This window comes from Mustela erminea, chromosome 14 (genome assembly GCF_009829155.1).
Source record: "Mustela erminea isolate mMusErm1 chromosome 14, mMusErm1.Pri, whole genome shotgun sequence".
In the NCBI taxonomy this organism is placed as follows: Eukaryota; Metazoa; Chordata; class Mammalia; order Carnivora; family Mustelidae; genus Mustela; species Mustela erminea.
The window spans coordinates 26,655,322-26,677,919 of record NC_045627.1 but is presented as its reverse complement, the minus strand read 5'-3'; the positions used below and the strand labels follow the sequence as shown (position 1 = coordinate 26,677,919).

The 22,598-nt window shown below is 39.3% G+C and overlaps 1 protein-coding gene across 6 annotated transcripts in view; it reads left to right on the top strand.

Moving 5' to 3' along the window:
• Positions 1–22,598, top strand: part of FAM13C (family with sequence similarity 13 member C) — a 143,869-nt gene that overhangs the window by 92,155 nt on the left and 29,116 nt on the right. For all 6 annotated transcript variants that reach the window (XM_032312412.1, XM_032312411.1, XM_032312410.1 and 3 more), the window contains one exon: positions 12,927–13,011. In XM_032312412.1, coding sequence (XP_032168303.1) covers positions 12,927–13,011 — 85 coding nt within the window. The remainder of the gene's footprint in view (positions 1–12,926; positions 13,012–22,598) is intronic.

Genomic DNA, 22,598 nt, shown 5'->3' with positions numbered 1-22,598 from the left:
CTACTTTTTGTAGATATTATTGTTTTATTGCTTTGGGTTTTAATCTCCATACTGGATTTGTAAGTGACTAATCTGCTACCATTAGTATATGCTTGCTTTACTTGTAAATTTTTTTCCTTTCATACTATTTTCCTCTAGTGATGACCTTTTTCTTTCCGCTTAAAGAATTCCCTTTAACATTTCTTGTAAGGATGATTTAGTGATAATACACTAAGGATGATTTAGTGATAATACACTCCTTTGACTTTTGTTTATCTGGGAAACTCTTTATGTCTTCTTGTGTTGGGAATGATAATCTTGCTAGGTAGAACATTCTTAGTTTTAGGTATTTTCCTTTCAGTACTTTGAATATATCATGCCACTTGCTTCTGGCTTGCAAAGTTTATTCTGAAAAATCAGCTGATAGGCTTATGGGGTTTTCCTTGGATGTAGCTATTTCTGTTCTCTTGCTGCTTTTAAAATTCCCTATAATTACTTTTTTTGCCATTTTAATTATGTGTTGAGGTGGGACCTCTTTGGGTTCATTTTGTTACAGTCTCTCTGTACTTCTAGACTTGGATATCTGTTTCCCTTTCAGGTTGAGGAAATTTTTGTGTATTATTTCTTCAAATAAAATTTCTGTCTCCTTTTGTCTGCTTTTTTTGGGGGGGGGGATTCCTATAATGCAAATGTAATTATGCTCAATGATGTCACTGACTTCCTTAAACCTGTTTTCATTTATTCATTTATTTATTTATTCATTTATTTATCTATCTATTTATTTATTTATTTTCAGCTTGGTTGTTTTCCATTATCCTATATTCTAGATTACTGATTTGTTCTTCTGCATTCTCTAATTTGCTGTTGCTTCCCTCTGGTTTATATTTTATTTTAGTTATTGAATTCTCAGCTCTGACTAGTTCTTTTTTATATTTTCTCTCTCTTTGTGGAAGTTCATCTACTCTTTCTCATGTTTAGTGAGTATCTTTATGACCATTTCTTTGAATTACTTATCAGGCATGTTAATTATCCTTATTTCATTTAGCTCTTTTACTGTGATTTTTTCTTTTCCTTTAATTTAGGACATAGTCCTCTGCCTCTTGGTTTTGTCTAACTGTGTTTGTTTCTATGTATTAGGTCGGTTAGCTATGTCTCCCTTTCTTGAAAGTAGTGGCCTTATGTAGGAGAGGTCTTGTGCCCTGTAGTGTAATCCAGGCAGGCAGATTGTGTTAGGAGGGTCCTCAGGGAAATGCAGGGGCAGGGCATGCATTACTAGCAAGGTAGATGGAGGGAGTTGGAACTGGCTCCTGCAAGCATCTATGCTGGGGGAGTGTAAAAAAAATGGCACCTAGCATTACTTATATTCCCAGAAAAATTTCCTGAAGTTCCTTGCCCCTCCATCTTATGTTCTAAGATTAGTCAATAAATCTTCATATATACTCCAGGTGATTTTGAAACTGGTACTTCTGTGCTGTGTCTTGGGCTCAAGTTATATATTATGCTGGCTTTTAAAGGGTGGGGACTCAATTTTTTTTTTTTAAACCACTCAATTTTCTACCATGCTTTGGCTTTCCCAGAGTGAAGCCTGCTGATTTTTAGAGCTACTAAAGTTAGGGCCCACTGGTTTTCAAAGTCAGATGTTATGGGGACTTGTCTTCCCAGTGTGGGTCCCCAGTACTAGAGGTGCCTGGTTTGGGTCTGAAACTCTTACTTCTCCATGCTTGCGATGTCTCTCTTATTTGTGATTAGTTTCACTGTGGGGAGGGGGAAGTTGTTTTAAACTGTGTCTCTGCCCTCCTACCCCTTCAATGTGACATTCTCTCTGTGATTAACTGTGGAAGGTTTGTTCTGCCAGTCTTTGGGTCATTTTCAAAGTTAGTTTCACAGTTAGCTTTTATCTCAATGAGTTTGTGGGATGAGGTGGACTCAGAATCTTCCTACTTTACCATCTTCCTTCCTCACCCCACCTCTTGATTTTATTAATCTTTATTAACAAATAATCTTATTAATAATCTTAATAAATACTCTAAATAATTAATAATATTTATTAATTTTATTAATCTTTATTGATTTTTAATCTATTTTATTTATGATCTGACTTTTATTTTTCTTTCCTTCTACTAATTTAGGACTTTGTTCTTTTCTGGTGTTTAGATGTAAGTTTGGATTGTTTATTTGAGACTTTTTTGTTGTTGTTTCTTGAGGTGGGCCTGTATCACCATAAACTTCTCTCTTATAACTGCTTTTGATATGTCCCATATTTTGGAGCAATGTCCTTTCATTTCCATATGTCTCAAGGTGTTTTTTTATTTCCTTTTTAATTTCTTCATTTACCCATTAGTTGTTTTCTGGTGTATTGTTTAGTCTTTACATGTTTGTCCTTTCTCCAGTTTTCTTCTTGTAGCTGATCTCTACTTTCACAGTGCTGTGGCCAAAAAAGATGTTTAATATTATTTCAGTCTTCATAATTTATTGAATTTTTTGGGGGGGATAATGTGATCTATCCTGGAGGATGTTCTGTGTGTACCTGAGAAGAAAATGTATTCTCTTATTTTAGGAAGAATGCTATGTATATATTTGTTAAGTCCATCTTGTCTAACGTGTTGTTCGGTGTCAATGTTTTGTTGTTGATTTTCTGTCTGGATGATTTATCTGTTGATGTAAGGGGGGTGTTAAAATTCCCTACTATTATTGTATTACTGTCAATTTCTCCCATTGCAATTTTTAATATTTGTTTTTTATAGTTAGGTCCTCTTATGTTGGGTGCACAAATATGTACAGTGTTTTATCCTATTTTTTGATTGATCTCTTTATCATTATATAATTTTCTTCTTTGTCTCTTGTTATAACTTTTGTTTTAAAGTCTATTTTGTCTAATATAAATATTGCTACTCCAGCTTTTTGTTTGTTTCCATTTGCATGGGATATATTTTTATCCCTTCATTTTCAGTCTGTATCTTAGATCTAAAATGAGTAGCTTGCAGTCAGCGTACAGATGGGTCTTTTTTTTCTACCTTCCATTTGCCATTCAGCTACCCTATCTTCTGATTGGAATATTTAGTCCAGTTATATGTAAACTAGTTATTATTAGGTATGTATTTATTTACATTCTGTTAATTGTTTTCTGCTTGTTTTTGTAGTTCTTCTCTGTTCTTTTCTCTTTATTCACCTAGTGATTTGATGACTTTTTATAGTGTTATGTGTAGATTCCTTTCTGTTTATTTTTTATGTATCTATTATAGGTTTTTGGTTTATGCTTACCATGAGTTTAATATATAACCATTACATACATAGTAGTCTATTTCGGGTGGTGATTAAGTCCAAATGCATTCTGAAACTGCCACATTTTTACTCCTCCAACACATTTTATGTTTTTGATGTCATATTTTACGTATTTGTATTTAATGAATCCCTTATATATAATTATTATAGATTTAGTTGATTTTACTACTTTTTTTTTACTACCCTCATACTTTTTTTTTACTTTTTTAAAATTTTTTTACTACCCTCATACTAGGTTTATAAGTGTTTGATACATTAACTTTTCTCTATGCTTGCCTTTACCATTCAGATTTTTTCTTCCAAATATTTTCTTATTTCTAGTTATGACCTTTTCTTCCTTTCTTTTTCTTTCATTTCCTTTTTTTTTCTTTCTTTTCTTATCTGCTAGTTCACGGGTGAGTTAACTGCTTTAGTCTTGCTTGCTTGCTTGGGAAACTCTTTATTTCCTCTTTTATTCTGAATGGTAAACTTGTAGAGAGTATCCTCAGTTGTAAGGTTTTTGTTTTGTTTTGTTTCAGTACTTTGAACATGCTGTGCCATTTTCTTCTGGCCTAAAGTTTCTGCTGAAAAATCAGCAAAGGTTTATTTATATGCAATGGATTGCTTTTTTTTTGCTGTTTTCAGATTCTCATATTTTTAATTTTTGAAATTTTAATTTTAATGTGTTTTGGTGTGGATTCTTTTTGGGTTCATCTTTTTTGGAACTCTCTGTGCTTCCTGTACCTGGATGTCTGTAACTTTCCCCAGGTTAGGGAAATTTTCAATTGTTATTTCTTTAAAGAATTTTTCTGCCCCTTTTTCTCTCTTCTCATTCTGGGACTCCCATAATGAGGATGTTTATTCCAGATGTCCCTTAAACCATCCTCATTTCTTTACATTCTTTTCTCTTTGTGCTCTTCAGTTTGAATGATTGCCACTACCCTGTCCGGTTACAAATCAGTTCTTCTTTATCCTCTAATATACTCTATTTTCCCCTCTGGTGTATTTTTTTGTTACTGTTATGGTCTTCAGGTCTGTGACTTCTGTTTGGTACTTTCTTATCTTCTTTATTTCTTTGTTGAAGTTCTTGCCAGGCTCATCCATTCTTCTCCCAAGTTTGGTGAGTATCTTTATGACCATTGTTTTGAATTTTTTATCAGGTAGATTACTTATCTCCATTCTATTAAGTTGTTTTTCCTGGGGTTTTGATTAGTTCTTTTATTTGGAACATGGTCCTCTGTTTTTCCATTTTGATTGACTCTCTGTGTTTTTTCCTTTGTATTAGGGTAAACACCTATCTCTCCCAGTCTTCAAGTAGGGCCTTGTGTAAGAGATGAAACTCATTTTTTAATTCTACTCTAGTTATTTGTTGTCTCTAGAATCTTTGCACTGATCTAAACAGTCTCATTTATTCTTGGTAGGTCACCCTTGCTGAGGGTGTGCCAAGACTTGTCAGTGTTCTAAAGAGAGAGCCCTCAGTCAGCACCTAGTTTCAGGTGATTAGAAGCCAGTCTGTCGGGCAGCAACTTTTAAAGTTTATAAATATATATACTCCTATGAGGCTGCAGTTGTAAATCCTGTTGGCTTCCAGACAGGTCATCTGGTGTCTCCTGGGTGACAGGTGCAAAAATCAGAGCTTCAGATGAGTATATATGCTCCTTTCTGGGAGGGAATGGCATATGCTGTTTTGAGGCCAAAGGAGAGCACAAAGAAGGTGTCCCTGTTTAGGTTCCTTGAGAACACCCCCTAGCCTCTACATGTTTGGCAAACCTGAAGCCTTTCCCTCATGCTGAAGGTCTAAAACAAGTAAAGAAGCCTTTTTAACAGAAAGACTAGGAGTGTCTTTCAGTTTGCTGTTTATATTACCCTGGGGGTGATAGTAGTCTGCCAAGAACGGTCTCCAATTATTATAGTCCTATGGAATGCAGGAACATAATGTAATGATCTTATTGGTGAGAAGAGTAAGTGAGTTGATCAAGGAGTGAACCGGGAGCCTGTGAACCGTGTGTCCCTGGCCTTTGTAAGGCAGTGGGAGAACACAAGACTGGAATGTGCCGGCAGGCCATAGCATGACAGTGGAAGACTGCAGGGCCAGGGTGTGCCTGTCAGCTATAGCAGGGCAGTGGGAGAGTGCAGGGCTGGGGCACACCTGCCTGCACTATGAAGTTAGAGAGAGAGTGCAGAAATGGCATGTGCTAGTGCCACTGTCCCCAGAGAGTTCTTATAGGTTCCAGCCCCTCCAGTAGATGGTTTAAGATTAGTAAATGAATCTTCTTCACATATAGTATAGGCATTTTCAAACTGCTGCTCTTTTTTGTTTGTTTGTTTGATTTTGAAGGTTTATTATTCATTTTAGAGAGAGAGAGAGAGTATGTACAAGCAGGGGGAGGGGCAGAGGGAGAGAATCTCCAGCAGACTTCCTACTGAGTGTGGAGCCCAATGCAGAGCCAAAACCTAGAATCATATGCTCAACCAACCGAGTCACCCAGGTGCCCCACAACCTGCTACTTTTTTGCTAGTCCCCAGGGTTACTCTGCATGTAAGCCAGTCATTTCTGCACAATCCCTTGAGTTTTCTGGATGTGTTTTTCAAGGTCAGACATTTTGGGGGCTTGCATTTCTATTGTGAGTCCCAAGGGTTGGGGTACCTCACGTAGGGCTTGAAGCTTGCTCCTAAGGGAGAAGTTTTTATTTGTGGAATCCCTCCTGATTGTAGATCACCATGCTAGAGGTGGGGTTTTTGGCAAGATTGTATGTCTGCTTCTCCTGTCCTTCTCCATATAGTCCTTTTATCCATTATTGTGAAATAGCCATTCAGCTAGTTTTCAGGGTGTTTTTTATTTGTTTGCTTGCTTTTCAGAGGGGATTGTTCTATATGTAACTGTAGATTTAGTGTGTCCATGGAAGTAGGTGAGTTCAGGATCTTCCTACATCTCCATCTTAGTCCACCCCATCTTACTGCATTTGGTTTTTAAGCAGAATATTTTTCAGAGCTTAAAGAAATTGAAACAGAAGTAGTTACTAAGAGTTAATGTATGGGTTACAACACAGAATAGATTTGTGGACTCTAGCCCTCAGGATATAATTGATGTTTTAGAAAATATGATTTATGGGAGCTAATTCTCTTTAAACTCTGTCCTTTTGGATAGTTTAAGTACTAATAGGTCCAAAGAGAAACTATCGAAGTCCATTCCATGAATTGAAAATGAGGCACATTGTAGTTTTAGAAAATCAATATCAGAGTTCTGAATTAAAATATGAGTTTCATTATCAGTATTATTGTCTCCCAAACACCTCATTTTTATATTTATTTACCAAGGTGAACATAACAAGGACATCAAAATGAGATAAAACTAAGTACAATACTTTCCCTTCCTAGGTTGAAATCATCTGGCTAAACGGAAATTTGGTTTGGGTTATTGTGTGTTGTGGTGGCATTGTCCTTGTTTAAGAATTCTTGATAATATCAGAATAGGATCTGGATCCTGTAGTCAACACAGGGCCCCTAGAAGTGAATAGGTTTTTCTCTTACATTGAATTTCTCCACTGGATAGTGTGGGAGGTAATGGCTGATCCCCTGGAGCAGAGGAGGCTGAACTGAGGTGTGTAATCCCTCAGTTGGACTTGGCCGCAAAGCTTCCTGGACTATAAGCAATACGGGCCCCAAAGGAATGAGCTGAAAGTCCACTGTTTCTAGGGGTGGGTCAATTTGGTATTTTCTATAGCCATCACTTTTGGAAGAAGTCCAGCTTCTTTCGGCAAGAACATTCAGAGATCAGTAACAGCCATTCAGAAGGCAACACTGCCTTGCTTCTGAGCACTTCATAATTTATGTGTCCTGGTATGAGTGTGTATGTGTGGTGAGACAGAGGAGGAGCGGCCCTCAAGGTGTGTCCAGGGCAGGAGGCTAATGAGGGTGTTAGAGGGCGAGGAGTAAGGGAAAAGCTATTGTTCCTGGGATAGGTGGAGCTAAGCAGGCAAACAAGGCAGCTTTTAGAGTAGGTCAAGTCCCCTGGGTATAGGGCTCTGTCTCTCAAAGTATGGACCTTAGACTTCCTGTATCTAAATGACCCCACACCCCCACCTCCCTGCCCCGGGCCACAGAATTTGAATCTCTTGGGTGATACCTATGTGATACACATCTTTAACAAATCCCTTAGTGATTTGTAATCATTTTAAAGTTTCTGGGCCACAACAACAGGACAGCTTGGATCTGGATACTCAGAAAGGCCTAAAAAGAGTCCAGGAAATAAAAACTAATATGCAATGGCAGTCCTTTTATAGGGTGGCTCCTGTACTACTCACTGTGCTAGGTATGGCAGTGAACAATGGAGGCATGGTTCCAGCCCTCTTGGAGCAAGAAAGAGCCAATAAACAAGGGGAAATGAATTAAATTACATATTATGGTGAGTGTTAGAAATAAATAAAATGCTAACAGAGAAATTGGGGGTGCAGCTTAGCTAAGGTAATCAAACCTGGCTCAAGAATTTGATAGAAATTTGACTGTGAAATGACTATAGCTAAAGCAGGCCTGGAGAGGTGGGGTCAGGAAGCAGGTGGAAAGAAAGGGGAGTGTGTGTGAGGAGGGGTTGAGAGGTAGGTCATGGAGGGAAATATACATGGAAAACATTAAAATCAGGGAAGAAGAATGGTAATTAAAATGGGATATTCAGGGACCCAGTTGTATCCCCAACTTTGAGCAAATATCCAATTTGATCTTCATATCACCATAGAGAATTTACATACAGTTCTTAGATAAAAGGATGTGAAAGGGCCACTGAACCTCTTCACAAAAATTAAAAGTAAGCTTTCCCTGTTCTGCAACTGGTGAATTGCAGGCAAAGGTACCTTAAAATAGCATTTAACCATCCAGCCTGTGTGGGTGTTCTCCATTCCAACCCAACTAAAGAGGGACCCAGTAATTGCATAGCAGAGAAAAGTGAGTAGAGTATTTTCTAAAACAAGTAGCATATTTTCCATTATGTAAAAGAGAAAAAAAAATAGCTTTTAGAAAGCCACACCTAGGTTTCATGGACTTCTCTTTGGTTTCATACATATCCAGATGGGAGAAGGGAAGGAGAGGTAGTCATTGTTCTTTAGGGCATCCATCAGCCTTTGTTTATTTTTCCTGTAGATCCTAAAGATCCATTATGGAGACCTGGGATTGTAAATCTGCATTAGTGCTAGCAGGCTGGCTCTGAGGAGTGGGCTGGGGCAGCCTCATAGGGAGTGCTGGTCCTAGTGAGAGAATGGTTGCATTGAGGTAGCATCAGGACACCAGGGATTTACAGCCCTTAGTTTTCCGTAGGAGAAAAGCATGTTCCTGCATTTAAGGTCACTGCGTCAGACATGATCAGAGTTAAACGGTTGCTTACTCTCTCCTCAGGCTTGTGGTTTCTTTTTCCATCGCCATATGACAGTAGAAACTTCACTATTATTTGATTTGCTTGCTTTCTGGCTATCTCCCCACTACACTGGAAGCCCCACAAGAAAGGGGTAAAACCAGTCTCACCAGAGCCTAGTGCAGCTCTGTGTACATTAAAAGTGGGCAGAGCCTAGTAGCTGTATGTGTGGTGTTACATCTGTGTAAGGGCACAATGTGCAGTGTGACTTGTCCATGGGCCTTCTCAAGGGTTTATCTGTGGGGCTCAGCCCTGATGCGACAGGCTGAATGTCTTCTGTTGCTTACTGGAAGGTCATATGACAGTGGCATAGATTGCTTACAGGTAAGGCCCCTACCCCCACCCTTGTCCTGGGTTTCCTGGTCAGCAGGAGAGGTATCCCTTTATAATTGGTCTATAGACCCATCCTACACATGTCCAAATCCCCACTCTCCATTCCTATGTTGAGAAACATCCGGTCGTCTTCAGGTAATGGGTCAGTTTGGAGTGAGGAAGGTATATAGTTGATGACAACTGGTCATAGAATGACCACCGAAAGGAAGACACTTCCATTCTGCTTTCTTGTCTTCAGTTATAGCAGCTTATTTTTTCCCTTCTGCTTGGAGGTGGTCTTACACCTTGAGACCTTCATCTTCTCTCTCTTGTTTCATTTGCCACTTGCTTTCTTCCCTGCTCCTTTAGTCCTACTCTTATCTCTTATCTCAGAGAGGAATAAACCAGCCATGCAGATGGATCGTCTTTGACAAACCTCCTGTCTTGTTTTTGCTTCGGTCTGAGTACAAGGGAGGGACAGGTGGGAGAGTAAGATGGACAACAACCCAATTACTACTTCTAGCCGTAACTGGGTCTCAGCATTATCCCTCACTCCCTGTGGGAGTTCAGAGGCCTCTGATTGTGAGCTGACATACTCCTATGCATTGAAATTATTTGCTCTTTATTTGTGTTGCATGTACACTTGGTTCAGTTCCAGAAACACTAAGCATCCACATTGTGCCATACTCTGTGCACCATCCTCAGTGTAGGTGCATGTTTGTTTTCCATTCCCTTACAGTTGGAAAGGGATTTAGAAGTCATCTAGTCCCAGACTCTTTATAGGCAGATGCAGAGAGTGGGGCCCTGGAAGATAAAGTGATGAGTCAAGGCCTCAGGGTTGGTATAGCATTTGGCCTCACACATGACCAGAGCTCTGCCCAGTGGCCTCTGGGGTGTGGAGATCATTTGTAATAAACCCAGTGTTCCAGTGCTAAAATAAAATAAACCCAGTGTTCAGTCCTAAAATAAGAGCATATAGGGGTGCCTGGGTGGATCAGTGGGTTAAGCCGCTGCCTTCAGCTCAGGTCATGATCTCAGGGTCCTGGGATCGAGTCCCGCATCGGGCTCTCTGCTCAGCAGGGAGCCTGCTTCCTCCTCTCTCTCTCTGCCTCTCTGCCTACTTGTGATCTCTGTCAAATAAATAAAATAAAAAAATCCTTAAAAAAAAGTCTAAAAAAAAGAGCATATATATATATATATGCTTTTATATATTTTTATTTATATACATACATTCATATATTTATTATTTTATATATGTATTATACATGCTTGTATATATACATGGAAAAACTAAGGTTTAGAGTAGCAAAAATGCTTGCCCAAAGTCAGATGCATAGAAGGTAGCAGAGCTGACATGTCCTCTTCTGCTTTGTAGGATATATAAAAACACATGGAGTCTACAAGAAGCAGCAGGTTCCACACCCTTCCTCTAAATGTAGGGAGGGACTTCTTTCCTTCCTTCCTTCCTTCCTTCCTTCCGTCCATCCGTCCGTCCTCCTTCTTCCTTGTATTAATCTGCTAATACACTGTTAGAGCTGCCATTTAAAAAAAAATATTACAGACTGGGTGGCTGAAACAACAAACATTTATTTCCTCAGTTCTGGAGGCTGAAAGCTCAAGATCAAGGTGGTAGTAGAGTCTGTTTCTCTTGAAGCCTTTCTCCTGGCTGGAAAACAGCTACTTTTTCACATGGCTTTTCCTCTGTGTATGCATCCCCGGTGTCTCTCTCTGTGTATATGAGCCCAATCATATTGAATCAGGACCCCACCTTTAGACCTCATTTTCCCTTTAAAAGCCCCATCTCCAAATACAGTTGCTCTGGGGGTTAGGTCTTCAACGTATGAATTTGAGGAAGACACAGTTCAGTCCATAATGTAACTCTTGGGTATTGTAAATAATATTGCTATGAATAAGGGTGCACAAATATCTGTTTGAGTCCCTGCTCTCAATTCTTTCAGGGTATATATGCAGTAGCAGAATTATTGGATCATATGCTTGTTCTATTTTTAATTTTTTTTTTTTGAGGAAATGCCATACAGTTTTCTATAGCACCTGTACCATTTTACATTCTCATGTCATCATTTCTTAATTTTCAAAATAGTTTTGCTCTTTTTTGAAAGGTTACTCTCCAAGGTCTACCAGTAGGAAGTTTGTCTGGAATTTTGTTTGTTTGTTTGTTTGTCTCCCAGATGCCTGGAACTCTTTTCAGAAACTTGGTACCCTTGCTTCTGGGTAGCTCCTGTCAGTAACCTCAGGTTCTTACTTTCACACTCAAATGCTGGGAGAACATCCCAGAAAGGAGGAGGGAGCAATAAAAAGGTGACCCGATCTTAGGCAGATGCCTAATCTGAACTGTGGGCCCTCAGTCAGCAGCCCCTGAGCACAGAGGAGGTTTGTGCCTTCAGCTCTGAGCACGGCAGAGGAGGTATCTGGAGCCCATTTAGTAGGGAACAACTTTGAAAACACTGCTGTGGGCTTGTATTTGTTTACATCAACAGCATGGAAGAGGGTATGTGTGTAGGAATAGGTATTGTTGGGGGGGGAGGGGCCCAGTGTGAAGAGATGCCAGAGGTAGGCACTTAGGTGAGGTAAGGCGTGAGCGTATCTATGTGGGTAGGGGTGTGTGTGTACCGAATAGATGTGGGAGCGGGAGCTGAGTATGAGGGCGTATATATGGTGTGTGTATGGTGGGGTGTCTCTGTGTGTATGTGTGTAGTAGGGGATAAAAAAAGGTGAGTGTGAAGAGTAGGAATGAGAGTGTATATGGGGTTATTTGGAGGTTAAGTGTATGTGCAAGTAGTGTGAAGGTATGGGGTTGGCATGAGGGTGTGGAGAACAGGGGGTGAAGGTAGGGTAGGGTATAAGGGTATGCACGGGATAGGGATGGGGGTGAGTGTATGAAGATGTGTGGGGAATAGGAGATGTGGAGCGCAGGGTGTGAGCGAGTATGTGTGTACTGGAGGGTCATAATAGGCACAGGATCAAGTCTCCACTCCAGGCGGCCACCCCTGCCCGCAGCTCTGTGGGTGGAGGAGCTGCTGAGGCCTGCAGAGCTTTCCTGTTGCAGGGGAGTGGCACCCCGCCAAGGCCTCAGGCGTGACTCACTTTCACCTGGTCAGGGGAATTAATCTGCTGGGCATCTGCATCATGGCAGGATACGTGCGTCAGTCTGCATGACTCTGTTCTTATTAAGAACCTTGGGAGAAATTTAAACTGAGAAATGAAGGGGGTGGGGAGAGGGTTGTTCTGGGAGTTAAGAAATTGCTTCTCCGTCAGTGATCAAGGCCCTCTCCCCTGCTTCTTCCACCCTGCTTTCGATATAGGCACCTATAGCCATCCCATGTGAGGGAAGCAACTTCAGAAGACACACATGAGTGCATGCATATACCCTCCCAGACACAGATGTAGATCAGGGAGCCCAGAAGCACCTCCCAGATGCCAGGCGGCCTCTGCAGCAGTAACTCTTTATGCACTGCGGTCTGCTGCAGTCTTCGTAGTTAAGGGATGCTGGCTTTTATGAATGGTAGCCTGGGAGGGGCCTAATGTCACTTGCTCCTGATGTCAGCACAATGAATGAAACACTTGCAGAGCGTAAAGCCCCAAGCACTCGGGGAAGCAGATAGCATCTCAGATTGGCTCCTTCTGGTGCAGCGTCTCCTGCTGACGAAATCACCAGTCCCGTGTGTGACACATAAAGCCATATACGTTAGGACTGAAATGAGGCAGAAACTGAGGCTGCATGTGAAATAAGTTGTATCTGATTCTGGCACAATCAGCTCTACCTGAAGCAGCTGGAGCTGAGATCTTCCCCCTGCCAGGCGCTGGAGGAAGGTGCTCTGCGGAGCTACGGACTCACTGTTGTGTATTAGGCAGTTACTTAGCTAGCCCGATGTTCTGCTTTTGCTGGCAGAATTCCTTGCTGAAGCTCCAAGCCCTGGAAACTGATCTGTGCTCTGCATTTTTGGCAAACCAGGAAGAAGCTGCTCAGGTGCATGGACTCAAGGACCCTACCCCAGTGTCGACCCAGAGTGTGCCTGCAGAAGGCGCAGATGCTGCAGGTAAGAGGCTGGGCTGGGGACAGGTCTTCACGTGTACTGTCAGGATAGTTCAGCTTCTTGCTGCTTTGCTAAACCTGGCCTCCTATGGGGAAACCATGTCTGGTGCAACTGGAAAGCTGAAGAGGTGCTTGAGTTGTAGTGGGGGAGCTGAGAGGGAGCAGGAGGCATTATGGTGTGTGCTGGTATAGAGTATGCTCTCCAGCTGGGGGCCAAGCGTCAGACTTAAGCGTAAATAGGTGTCAGGTGAAAAACATTCACCACAACTCCTGGTCCTAATGAATTCCTACTTGGTTTTCTGTGACAAACAAGTGTGTACTTATTTTCTATCCCTGGATGTAGATAATCTGTACTGTCTTGATACTGATAGTATTTTTGAGGTATTCGGTGATAGGAGAGTTTTAACATGACTACTTGCTTTCTTCTATTACCTGCTTGTAAGATGATTCAATATAGGCAAAGAGGAGGTGAGTGGTGTAACTCTTTCTGATCCTATGTTGTCTTTTTCTGTCTCAATTTTTTTCTGCATTAACTTCTATGTTGAAAAGTCTCAGAATTGATTTCCATTTGTCTGATAGTATCTCTGGTTTTAACCCCAGAGATGGCAGATTGGCTAGTGAGCAGTAAGGCAAATTAATGCCTCCAGAAAGACAGTTAGGAAAGAAACACTAATTTATATAAGTAGAAATGAGAGCACAGCTTATCTTTTATAACCCAGATGGGTAAGAGGTTTATAGACTGGTTTCTGGATGGCTGATAAAAATAGGATTAGGTGAACTTGCTTCATGAGATGTCCTTTATCTCCAGGAACTGAAAGAAGAGATTTAAAAAGGTAATGTATTTCAGTGTCATTATTAATAGCTCATTGAAGACATTACTGGTTAAAACAGATCCATATGGTCTAAGTAGGTAAAAACATCATCCCAGTGTTTATTAAGTATGTTAATTAATAATTAAGTGTATTAATAATAGTGGCTAATAGTAGCTACTCTTAGTAGCTTTATTACTACTGAAGATTTTTGTGCTCCAGGCACTAAGTCCTTTATATATTTTATATTAAATCCTTAAACTAATCTGTGAAATAATACACTTCACGAGAAGGACACTGAGGCCTAGTGTAACTCTGCTGGTAAGTGGTAAATTATTTCCCCATGGATGCAGGTGGCTGGTTGGCTGTCCTTATTTTCTGATGAGCTCCCCTTGCTCTGCTAGCCATCCATTGTGTTTTGATGAAAGGCAATAAAAGGGGGCAGGACCCAATGTCAATCCAATTAGAGTTTTAAGTCAGATTATTAGACACAATTTTCTTCTTCCACCAACCCCAACAAACACATATAAACACATAACAAAGTCTTAAGCCAGATGCAAATTCACCTTTGAGTTGTCTGATGTTTTGTATAGCTACCCAAGTATCTGGCAAAGAGTTATAAAATATTTATATGCTATATATATATATATATATATGTGTATATATATATATATATATATATCTTTTCTATTTTAAATCATGACTTTTTTGTGTGTGTATGTGTCATAATCTCCAATGGTCAAGAGTAGTTTTGCATTTTCTCATTCTGGATGGACAGGATTTTGAACAAGCTTATTAACACTCCTTGTATAATGGAAATACATGCCAAATTTATGTAGAAATTGTCCATACCAAAGGAGCAATCCATACATGTCAAGTGTCAAATGGCAGAAATGGACAGAAGGTTCCTTACAGAGGATGCTGAATTTCCAAAATATAGGTGAATCTGAGGTGTCCCAGAGCCCTTCCAAGAGAGTCTATGAAGATGAAAGGTTTTTATTTTGTGTGTGTGTGTCCGCACACTAGTCAAGAATATTTCTGGCAAGTCTGTCAAGTTTTCAAAGATAAAATCCATAAAATGTTGATGTTTTTCACCTTCGTAGAGCTTATGAATAAGGAGTCTTATGTAGCCAAAATGACTGCATAAGAGTGAAGAAGCTCCAACCCCTATACTGGACCTTGTAGTACTTTGACACATATCTTCTATAATTTTCCAATAACCCTTTGACACAATCTCGAAACCACTTGCCAGATGTTTTCAGGGATCTAAAAGGTCTCTGCATTTGGCAGGGATATTGCCAATGTGGCAAATATTTGGAATAGTTTTTCACAGATTAGTTTATGGGATCATTGGTTCTCATTGGCTTCCAAAATGAGTGTTTATAGGAAGGTGAGATATATATATATATATATATATATATATATATATATATATATATAACATTTATTTAATTAATTTTTGTAGTAATATATTTTCTAATCCATGTGTCATTCAGAAAGAAGAAATATTTGCTCATCTTAAAGGCTCAGGGACTGTGAAAGGATTTCTAGAGTGATCTTTGACCACCTTGAAACTAATTTTTATGTGTATAAGAATCCATGTTGAGAGTGTGATCACATAAGATTAGTATAAATGACTATAAATCTATAAAGGATCATATAACTTAAAATTTTCTTCTTCCAAAGCCTAGCATCTAGCCCTGAACCTTACATATATATATCTATTCAATTAGTAATTGTTGATGTCAGTAATTGGTATAACAAAGACAAAGCCCAACAGGTGATTTTTACAGAAATATCTGGGTATGCTACCAATTAATATTAAAGGCAAACATTTATAAATATAAATTGATCTGACTTAAATAGATTTCAAGTTTACTTTAGACTCAATTAGGGCATGACAAGTAAAGTGTGTAGGCATTTGAAATGGTCTCTTAAGGTCAACGTGTGGGTTTTAACTTGGATTTATAGGTTACAAAGGTCAGTCCTTCTTAGTAAAATATCTGAAAAGCATCTCCATTCTGGAAATGCAATTATAAACTGCCCTTGCAGCAGAAACACATTTCATGGCACCCCTGGAGGAGCACTGGGTTCTGAATATTGTTGGTGAGCCTTCCTGCACGTGATAATTACCAAGAAGCTTTTCACATATGGGGATTCTTAGTCCTCATCACAGGACAGTCTGAGGTGGAAGTCCTGTGATCTTTATATTTCATAAACACTCCCAAGCAGTGGGAACCATTATTAAGTATCTTGAATTAGGAGGGAGAAGGTCAGGTTCTCTTTGATTCTGCTTCACCTCAATTTCCTGGATGACTTGGACTTATTATTCAGGGTCTGTGACCAGTCAGCTCAGTCTATTTACTGAGAAGAGAAAGGTGCTCAAGCACCCAAGTCCTCAGGCTAGAAATGTGTGGGGTGGGGACATGGACCAGGGTTAGGGCAGATTTGGGGGATATAGAGACCCTTTGAAAAAAGTGATAGAGAGGAAAGCAGCTGCAAGAGGACTTTTAGACTATACGTGGGGTTATCAGTTGTCATGGTTTGCCCAGGAATGTCTAAGTTTTAGCATTGAAAGTCCCACATGCTGGGAAATTCTCAGTCCCAGGCAATCTGGGATAGCTGGTAACCCTACCTGTAGGTTGCAAATTGCATATTTTGAGATGGAAACCCCCTCCACACTGAGGCTCAAAATCCCTCTGCCTGTATCAAGAACCTCTTAAAGCCGAAGCAAATCCTTCCTCTGTGGCATTAGTAAGGATCTATTCTGGTGTTGTTGAATAGAAAATGGAATGAACATTGTCTTTTCAACTGCTTGTCATTTTCAGAGTGTGCAGAAGGACTGTTTGTTCTACATGACTAAGCATAGTAACCCCTGTTCTGTCTGAACATGGGTGATTGATGGTATGGGGTTTGTAGCAAAAGCTGTCACCATAGATAACTGAAGACTTATTACTAGAAATAATAAACCACAGCAGTTTCTAACCAATTCTTTTGTTGTAAAATCTTGGTTTTCAAACTTTTATTTGGATAAGAGCTTTGTTCCTAATGTTGATCATTAATGAGAGCTAATGTGTGTAACTATTTATAGGATATAATCATTCCCATAAGGAATTCTGCATGGTGTGTAGGTCACTTTCTTATGTCCAAATTAAGATGGGGCAGAGTTAAAGAGAACCTGAACTTCTCTCTTATATTTTAAGACACTGTCGACTTGACCAGATGTTACCAATTACTTGGGAGGACTTATTAAACTTATAGGTAAATGCAAAATTAAAATGTAGAGATAAGGCCTGGAAATTCCTATGTTTGAAAAGCTGCCCTGGTAATTCTGGGGTACAGAGAGATTCAGGAACACTTTCTGGAACACAGTGCTCTACTGTTTCTCTAGGGGGCAAGAAATGTCCACCTCCTCCTGCAGGCGGAGTTTATAACTGGCCTTCTGGAACATGGGGGCATCTCATGTGTCTGCTAGGTGTGTTATCCACCCAGCTTGATGTTTTATCCTGTCTGGCAGTGACCCCACACAGTGTTTGAAAGTTAGTAAGAAGGAATCTCCATTACTTCAACCTTTTAAGTGCACATAATTCCAAATATAATTTAGAAACTTTGTTCTTTATGGATCTATGTGTATGTGTGTATGGTATTTCTAAATCCTAACAGAAACTTTTTTATATTTTTGGTATTTTACACCTGTTGCTTTAACTAAGAAATGGCTACCACCATAGAAAGTAGTACTTCATCTTTTTGTCCTAAATTAGTTCCTTTAAAGCAGTGGCTTTCAGCCAGGGTTGATTTTTTTTGCATCCACCTGCCCACTGCACCCCCAGGCATGGGGATATTTGGCAATATCGAGGGACATTTTTGGTATCACAGCTGGAAAATAAGTGCTACATCTAATGAGATAGAGACCACGGTTGCTGCTGAACATCCTACAGTGAACAGGAACCCTCTGTGCCCACCCCTACTTCCCCAAAAAAGAATGATCTGGTCCAAGATTTCAACAGGGCCAAGGTTTTAGAAACCTTCCTTTAAAAGATTTTAGATGCATAATTTCATCATTAGCTAATAATGACATTTTCATTTGTGTCAGACGTTGTTAGCTGCATCTTCCTCTTTTATCTTCACAACCTTATGAGGTAGGTGCCATTATTATGGCCAGATGAAAGATGAAGAAATAAGCCTGGAGATTTAGTATAACTTGCTGAAGGTCCCACAGCTACTGAGTGGTAGATGTTGGTAAGAAACAGGAGGAGAGGAAGGGTTTCCCCAGTCAGACTCCAAACTTTAGTCCTTCACACTATGCTATTTTCTATCCAGTCTAAATATTAAGTCCCATAGTTCTGATATTCTAGAATTTGAAATTAAGCCCCTACTCTATGTATATACTCTCTGCTAATGTGTGTGGTTTTTTTTTTTTAAGATTTTATTTATTTATTTGAGAGAGAGAGAGAGAGTGTGAGAGGAGAAGTCAGAGGGAAAAGCAGACTCCCTGCTGAGCAGGGAGCCCGATGCGGGACTTCAGGATCATGATCTGAGCTGAAGGCAGTTGCTTAACCAACTGAGCCACCCAGGCGCCCCTCTGCTAATGTGTTTTGAAAGTAATGTTTTGTCACCCTGAAGTGACCTAGATTGTAGTTGATTAACCCGTTACAACCCCTCCTTTCATAGTCATTTCAGCTCCTGTGATCTAAACCATCTCTAGAACCCTGTGTGTTTCTTGATATGCATTTACCTGACCTTCCTAGCAGATTCCAGATGGAGTCAAATGGAATTTTATTTATAAATATAATACCACTAGGAGAAACTGGCAAAGTGCCCAAGGGATCCCTCTATTATTTCTTATGTATGAAACTATGATGATCTCAATAAAAAAATGAATACCTAAAAATATAAAAATCATGGGCATGAGGGTGTTTTATTAATTACAAAATATTATGCATGTTGGATTGTTTTCTGAACTCTTCCTAGAGATCCCTACTCTGTTCTTGGCTTTTATATCATAGCACTATTCCATTAGAGCTGCAAAATTCCCATTCCATACCAAACTGATAGGTTAGTGCTTATTAAGAGAACACGGATCGTTTTCCCCAGCTGCATTTCCTCCTGTCCACATTGAAGGTCATCTGTTGCTATTGAGCCTCCTCATGACTTGTGAGTTGCTTCTGAGGTTGCTTAACGTTTTATTCTTTGGAAAACAGGAATATCATCGGCAAACTCAGACTCAAGACTCTATTTCCTCCTCCATGTCATTTTTGAAATGTAAAATAAGATTAATCCAGGATCCATTTGCAAGGATTAGTACTGGCATGTCCATCATGAAGATACTAATTCAACTCTGTTCTTTGCTGCATGTTGTTAAGTGGGTTTTGTAATCCACTGCAAAACATTTAGCCCAGTCATCATTTGGTTTTGTTTTTAAATAACTTCTAATATAAGAACCATGCCATGAACTTCTTGAAAGCCCAAATAAATCACATCCATTGGTTCTGCCTTGTTCAGAAACAGTTCTTTGCAGAACTTGATGTGCAGGTTAAGTGATCTTGGACAGATGGTTTGATCTGTACATCAGTTTCTTTTTCTTTAAAATGGGAAAAAAGAATAGTTTCTACTTAGGATTATTTTGAGAATAATGTAGCATAATGCGTATGAGGAACTTAGCACACCCCTCTTAATAAATGCTCAATATATGTCAGCTATTATTTTTTAAAAAGCTGGGTATTCTTGCCACAGTCAGACCTTATGTGGCTTTTCTTCCAGTTGATAATGCTTAACATTTGTCTTTATCTACTGTCATAATTATAACTACTTTCAAGGTGTGAAATGCCATTAGTACTGTTCATTCTCTAGGTCCCCTCTGGAGTCTTGCATATGATTGACATTACACTAATTCCCTTCAGCAAAAGATATTTATAACAGCAATAATCTATAGAGCTGATGGTTGAAAAATTACCTTCTATTAAAGTTGAAACTACATTTGTTACCATAAAATCTAACCTGTGCTAAACCTATGACATAACTTGCCTGGCAATGATCTCTACTGTTAATAATTTTTCTCTGATGCTCTTATAACCATCTTCATAGTATCTGAAAGAGGGAACTTCACACTGATTCCTTGTTTTCTAAGGAAAGTACTTTGTTAATTATTTCAAAATTTATAGATGACAGTATATTCTCTGAGGTTGTTTCTATAACTATAGGGAAAGAAAAAAAGTCCTATAGCCTAAAAAGCCAGGTAATTATTATTTATTTTATTTTATTTTTAATTTATTATTATTTTTAAAATTTTTAAATTAAAAAAAAATTTTTTTACCAGGTAACTATTTTTAAAAAGATTTTTAAATTCAGTTTCTAAGGCAGGACTGTGGTAACAAGTTATCCCATTTGTCCTTGCTACAACACTTTACAAAAGAAGATTCTGTGGTAGAAGAGGCTTGCTTGGCCAAGGACATAACAATTATGAACAAGTGTGATCTCAGACTAAGTTTGGGGCTCTAACTCAAGTGTCCAGGTTTTTAACTAGTAGGTTGATAGTCATTTTTTGAAATTCAGTTGATTTTATTTTTAAGAAGTTTTAGGTTTATTGAAAATTGAGCAAGTGGTACAGAGAGTTTTCATATATCTTTTTTTCCTTTTCACACAGTTTCCCATATATTAGGGTCATTTTAAACCTTTCTGGTTATTCCTTCGTCCATGCTTATGACACAAGTACAGTCTGGAAATGACCAATGGCATGCCCAGACTCTTGGTGTCTGAAATTGTTCTGGGAACCCACACCCTACCACCCCTAAGCCCAGAATGAAGAACCTACACTGTCTCTTCTAGTTCCCTGAGGATCATAATTTTCTGTGGCTCTGTCCTTGTGGAGCTCTGGGACTAACTTCTTAGACTAATTTTTCCTAACTGACACTGGATAAGCCTAGTAAAGAACAGCCCCCCTCCCCCGAAGATTAGAATTTCCTTTCTTCTGTCTTCCCATTTGGTGTATATTCAATTTTCCTTCTGCTTTGCAAAGTACATCTGCTTTTAAATGAAAATGCTTTCAAAAATAGCTTGGTATCTTTTTTTTTTTTTTTTTTTCAGGTTAAATATTTTTATTTTTATTTTTATTTTTATTTCCAGCATAACAGTATTCATTATTTTTGCACCACACCCCGTGCTCCATGCAATCCGTGCCCTCTATAATACCCACCACCTGGTACCCCAACCTCCCAGCCCCCGTCCCTTCAAAACCCTCAGATTGTTTTTCAGAGTCCATAGTCTCTCATGGTTCACCTCCCCTTCCAATTTCCCCCAACTCCCTTCTCCACTCTAAGTCCCCATGTCCTCCATGCTATTTGTTATGCTCCACAAATAAGTGAAACCATATGATAGTTGACTCTCTCTGCTTGACTTAGGGCACATGCACCCGAATGTTTATAGCAGCAATGTCCACAATAGCCAAACTATGGAAAGAACCTAGATGTCCATCAACAGATGAATGGATCAAGAAGATGTGGTATATATACACAATGGAATACTATGCAGCCATCAAAAGAAATGAAATCTTGCCATTTGCGACAACATGGATGGAACTAGAGCATATCATGAATAGCTTGGTATCTTAAGAGCAGATTTTTATCAGCTGTACCACTGATGTAGTCAGTTGTGCAGGAATTAACTAGAAGACCTGGAGAGCTGTTTAGGCTGAACAATAATCAGAGCACAGCATCCAGCTTTCTCTGTATATCAAGAAAGTACTTTTAAATTTTGGACACTGTTATGGACGACAGTGGCTCTTTCCCTGGTCCCACAGCTCAAGCAGAGCTCTGTAACCTGAGCATTTGATTCCACTTTTGTGACACAGGGAGGGGGGAAAATTGTTCATTGGCCTTGCTATTTCCCTTGGTTATTTCCTCAACTGTTCTTTGGTAGTATGCATATAGGCGAAAGGATGAACAATGCGCAAAGGTTCATTTAATCACTGGTAGATCTGTCTAGAAGATTGTTTCTTCTTTCCTCCCTGGACTGGACGTTTGGTTTGGTACTGTATAGAAACTGCCTCCAATAATATGAATTACTCTTACTTCAGATGTCCTATTCCAAAACAATACAAAGCATGGATTCCTTCCCTTTCTCATTATGACAGGATCTGGAGATCTTGCATCTGTCTTTGGTGTAAGTCATGTTACCGCAGCCTTCATACACTACAGTTCTGATTGAGGCGAGAAGTCACTAATGTCTGAACATGTCAGTCTTTAATGGGCTAGAAGTTGATGTTCACTACCTGTTTCCTCTGTGCAAACTCAGTCTTTGTCACCTGCCTCTCCTTCCTTCTCACCCATCCCTACCATTTCAGTGTCTCTTTGTTTTTATACTTCTTCTTCCCCCACAGCTTTCTGGCTGCTTCTCTTCCTCACCCACTCTCTTGCCACTTTGTGTTCCTTTGTCTCCATTCATTCTAGTTGTCTTTACTGCCTCTTTTCTTTGACCTTGGGACTTTACTTTGCTAAGCTAGTTGTGGTATGAAAATAAAATGTATTTAAGACATTTAATTTCATCTAGGCACTTAAATTTATTAATACTATTTTATATGGAAAATTTGTGAGTTCAAACTCTTCGCTCTTCCCAAAATGATACCAGCATGTTAGTCTAATAGTGCAGGGTATAAACAACATGTTAGCTAAATGACAATGTGATTTTCCTTTGGTTAGGCCTTTGTTCATACAACTTTTTTTTTTTTTTTAAACTAGTGGTTATTTGTTCCTTCTTGCCATTAAGTCTATAAAAATACTAAAAAAAA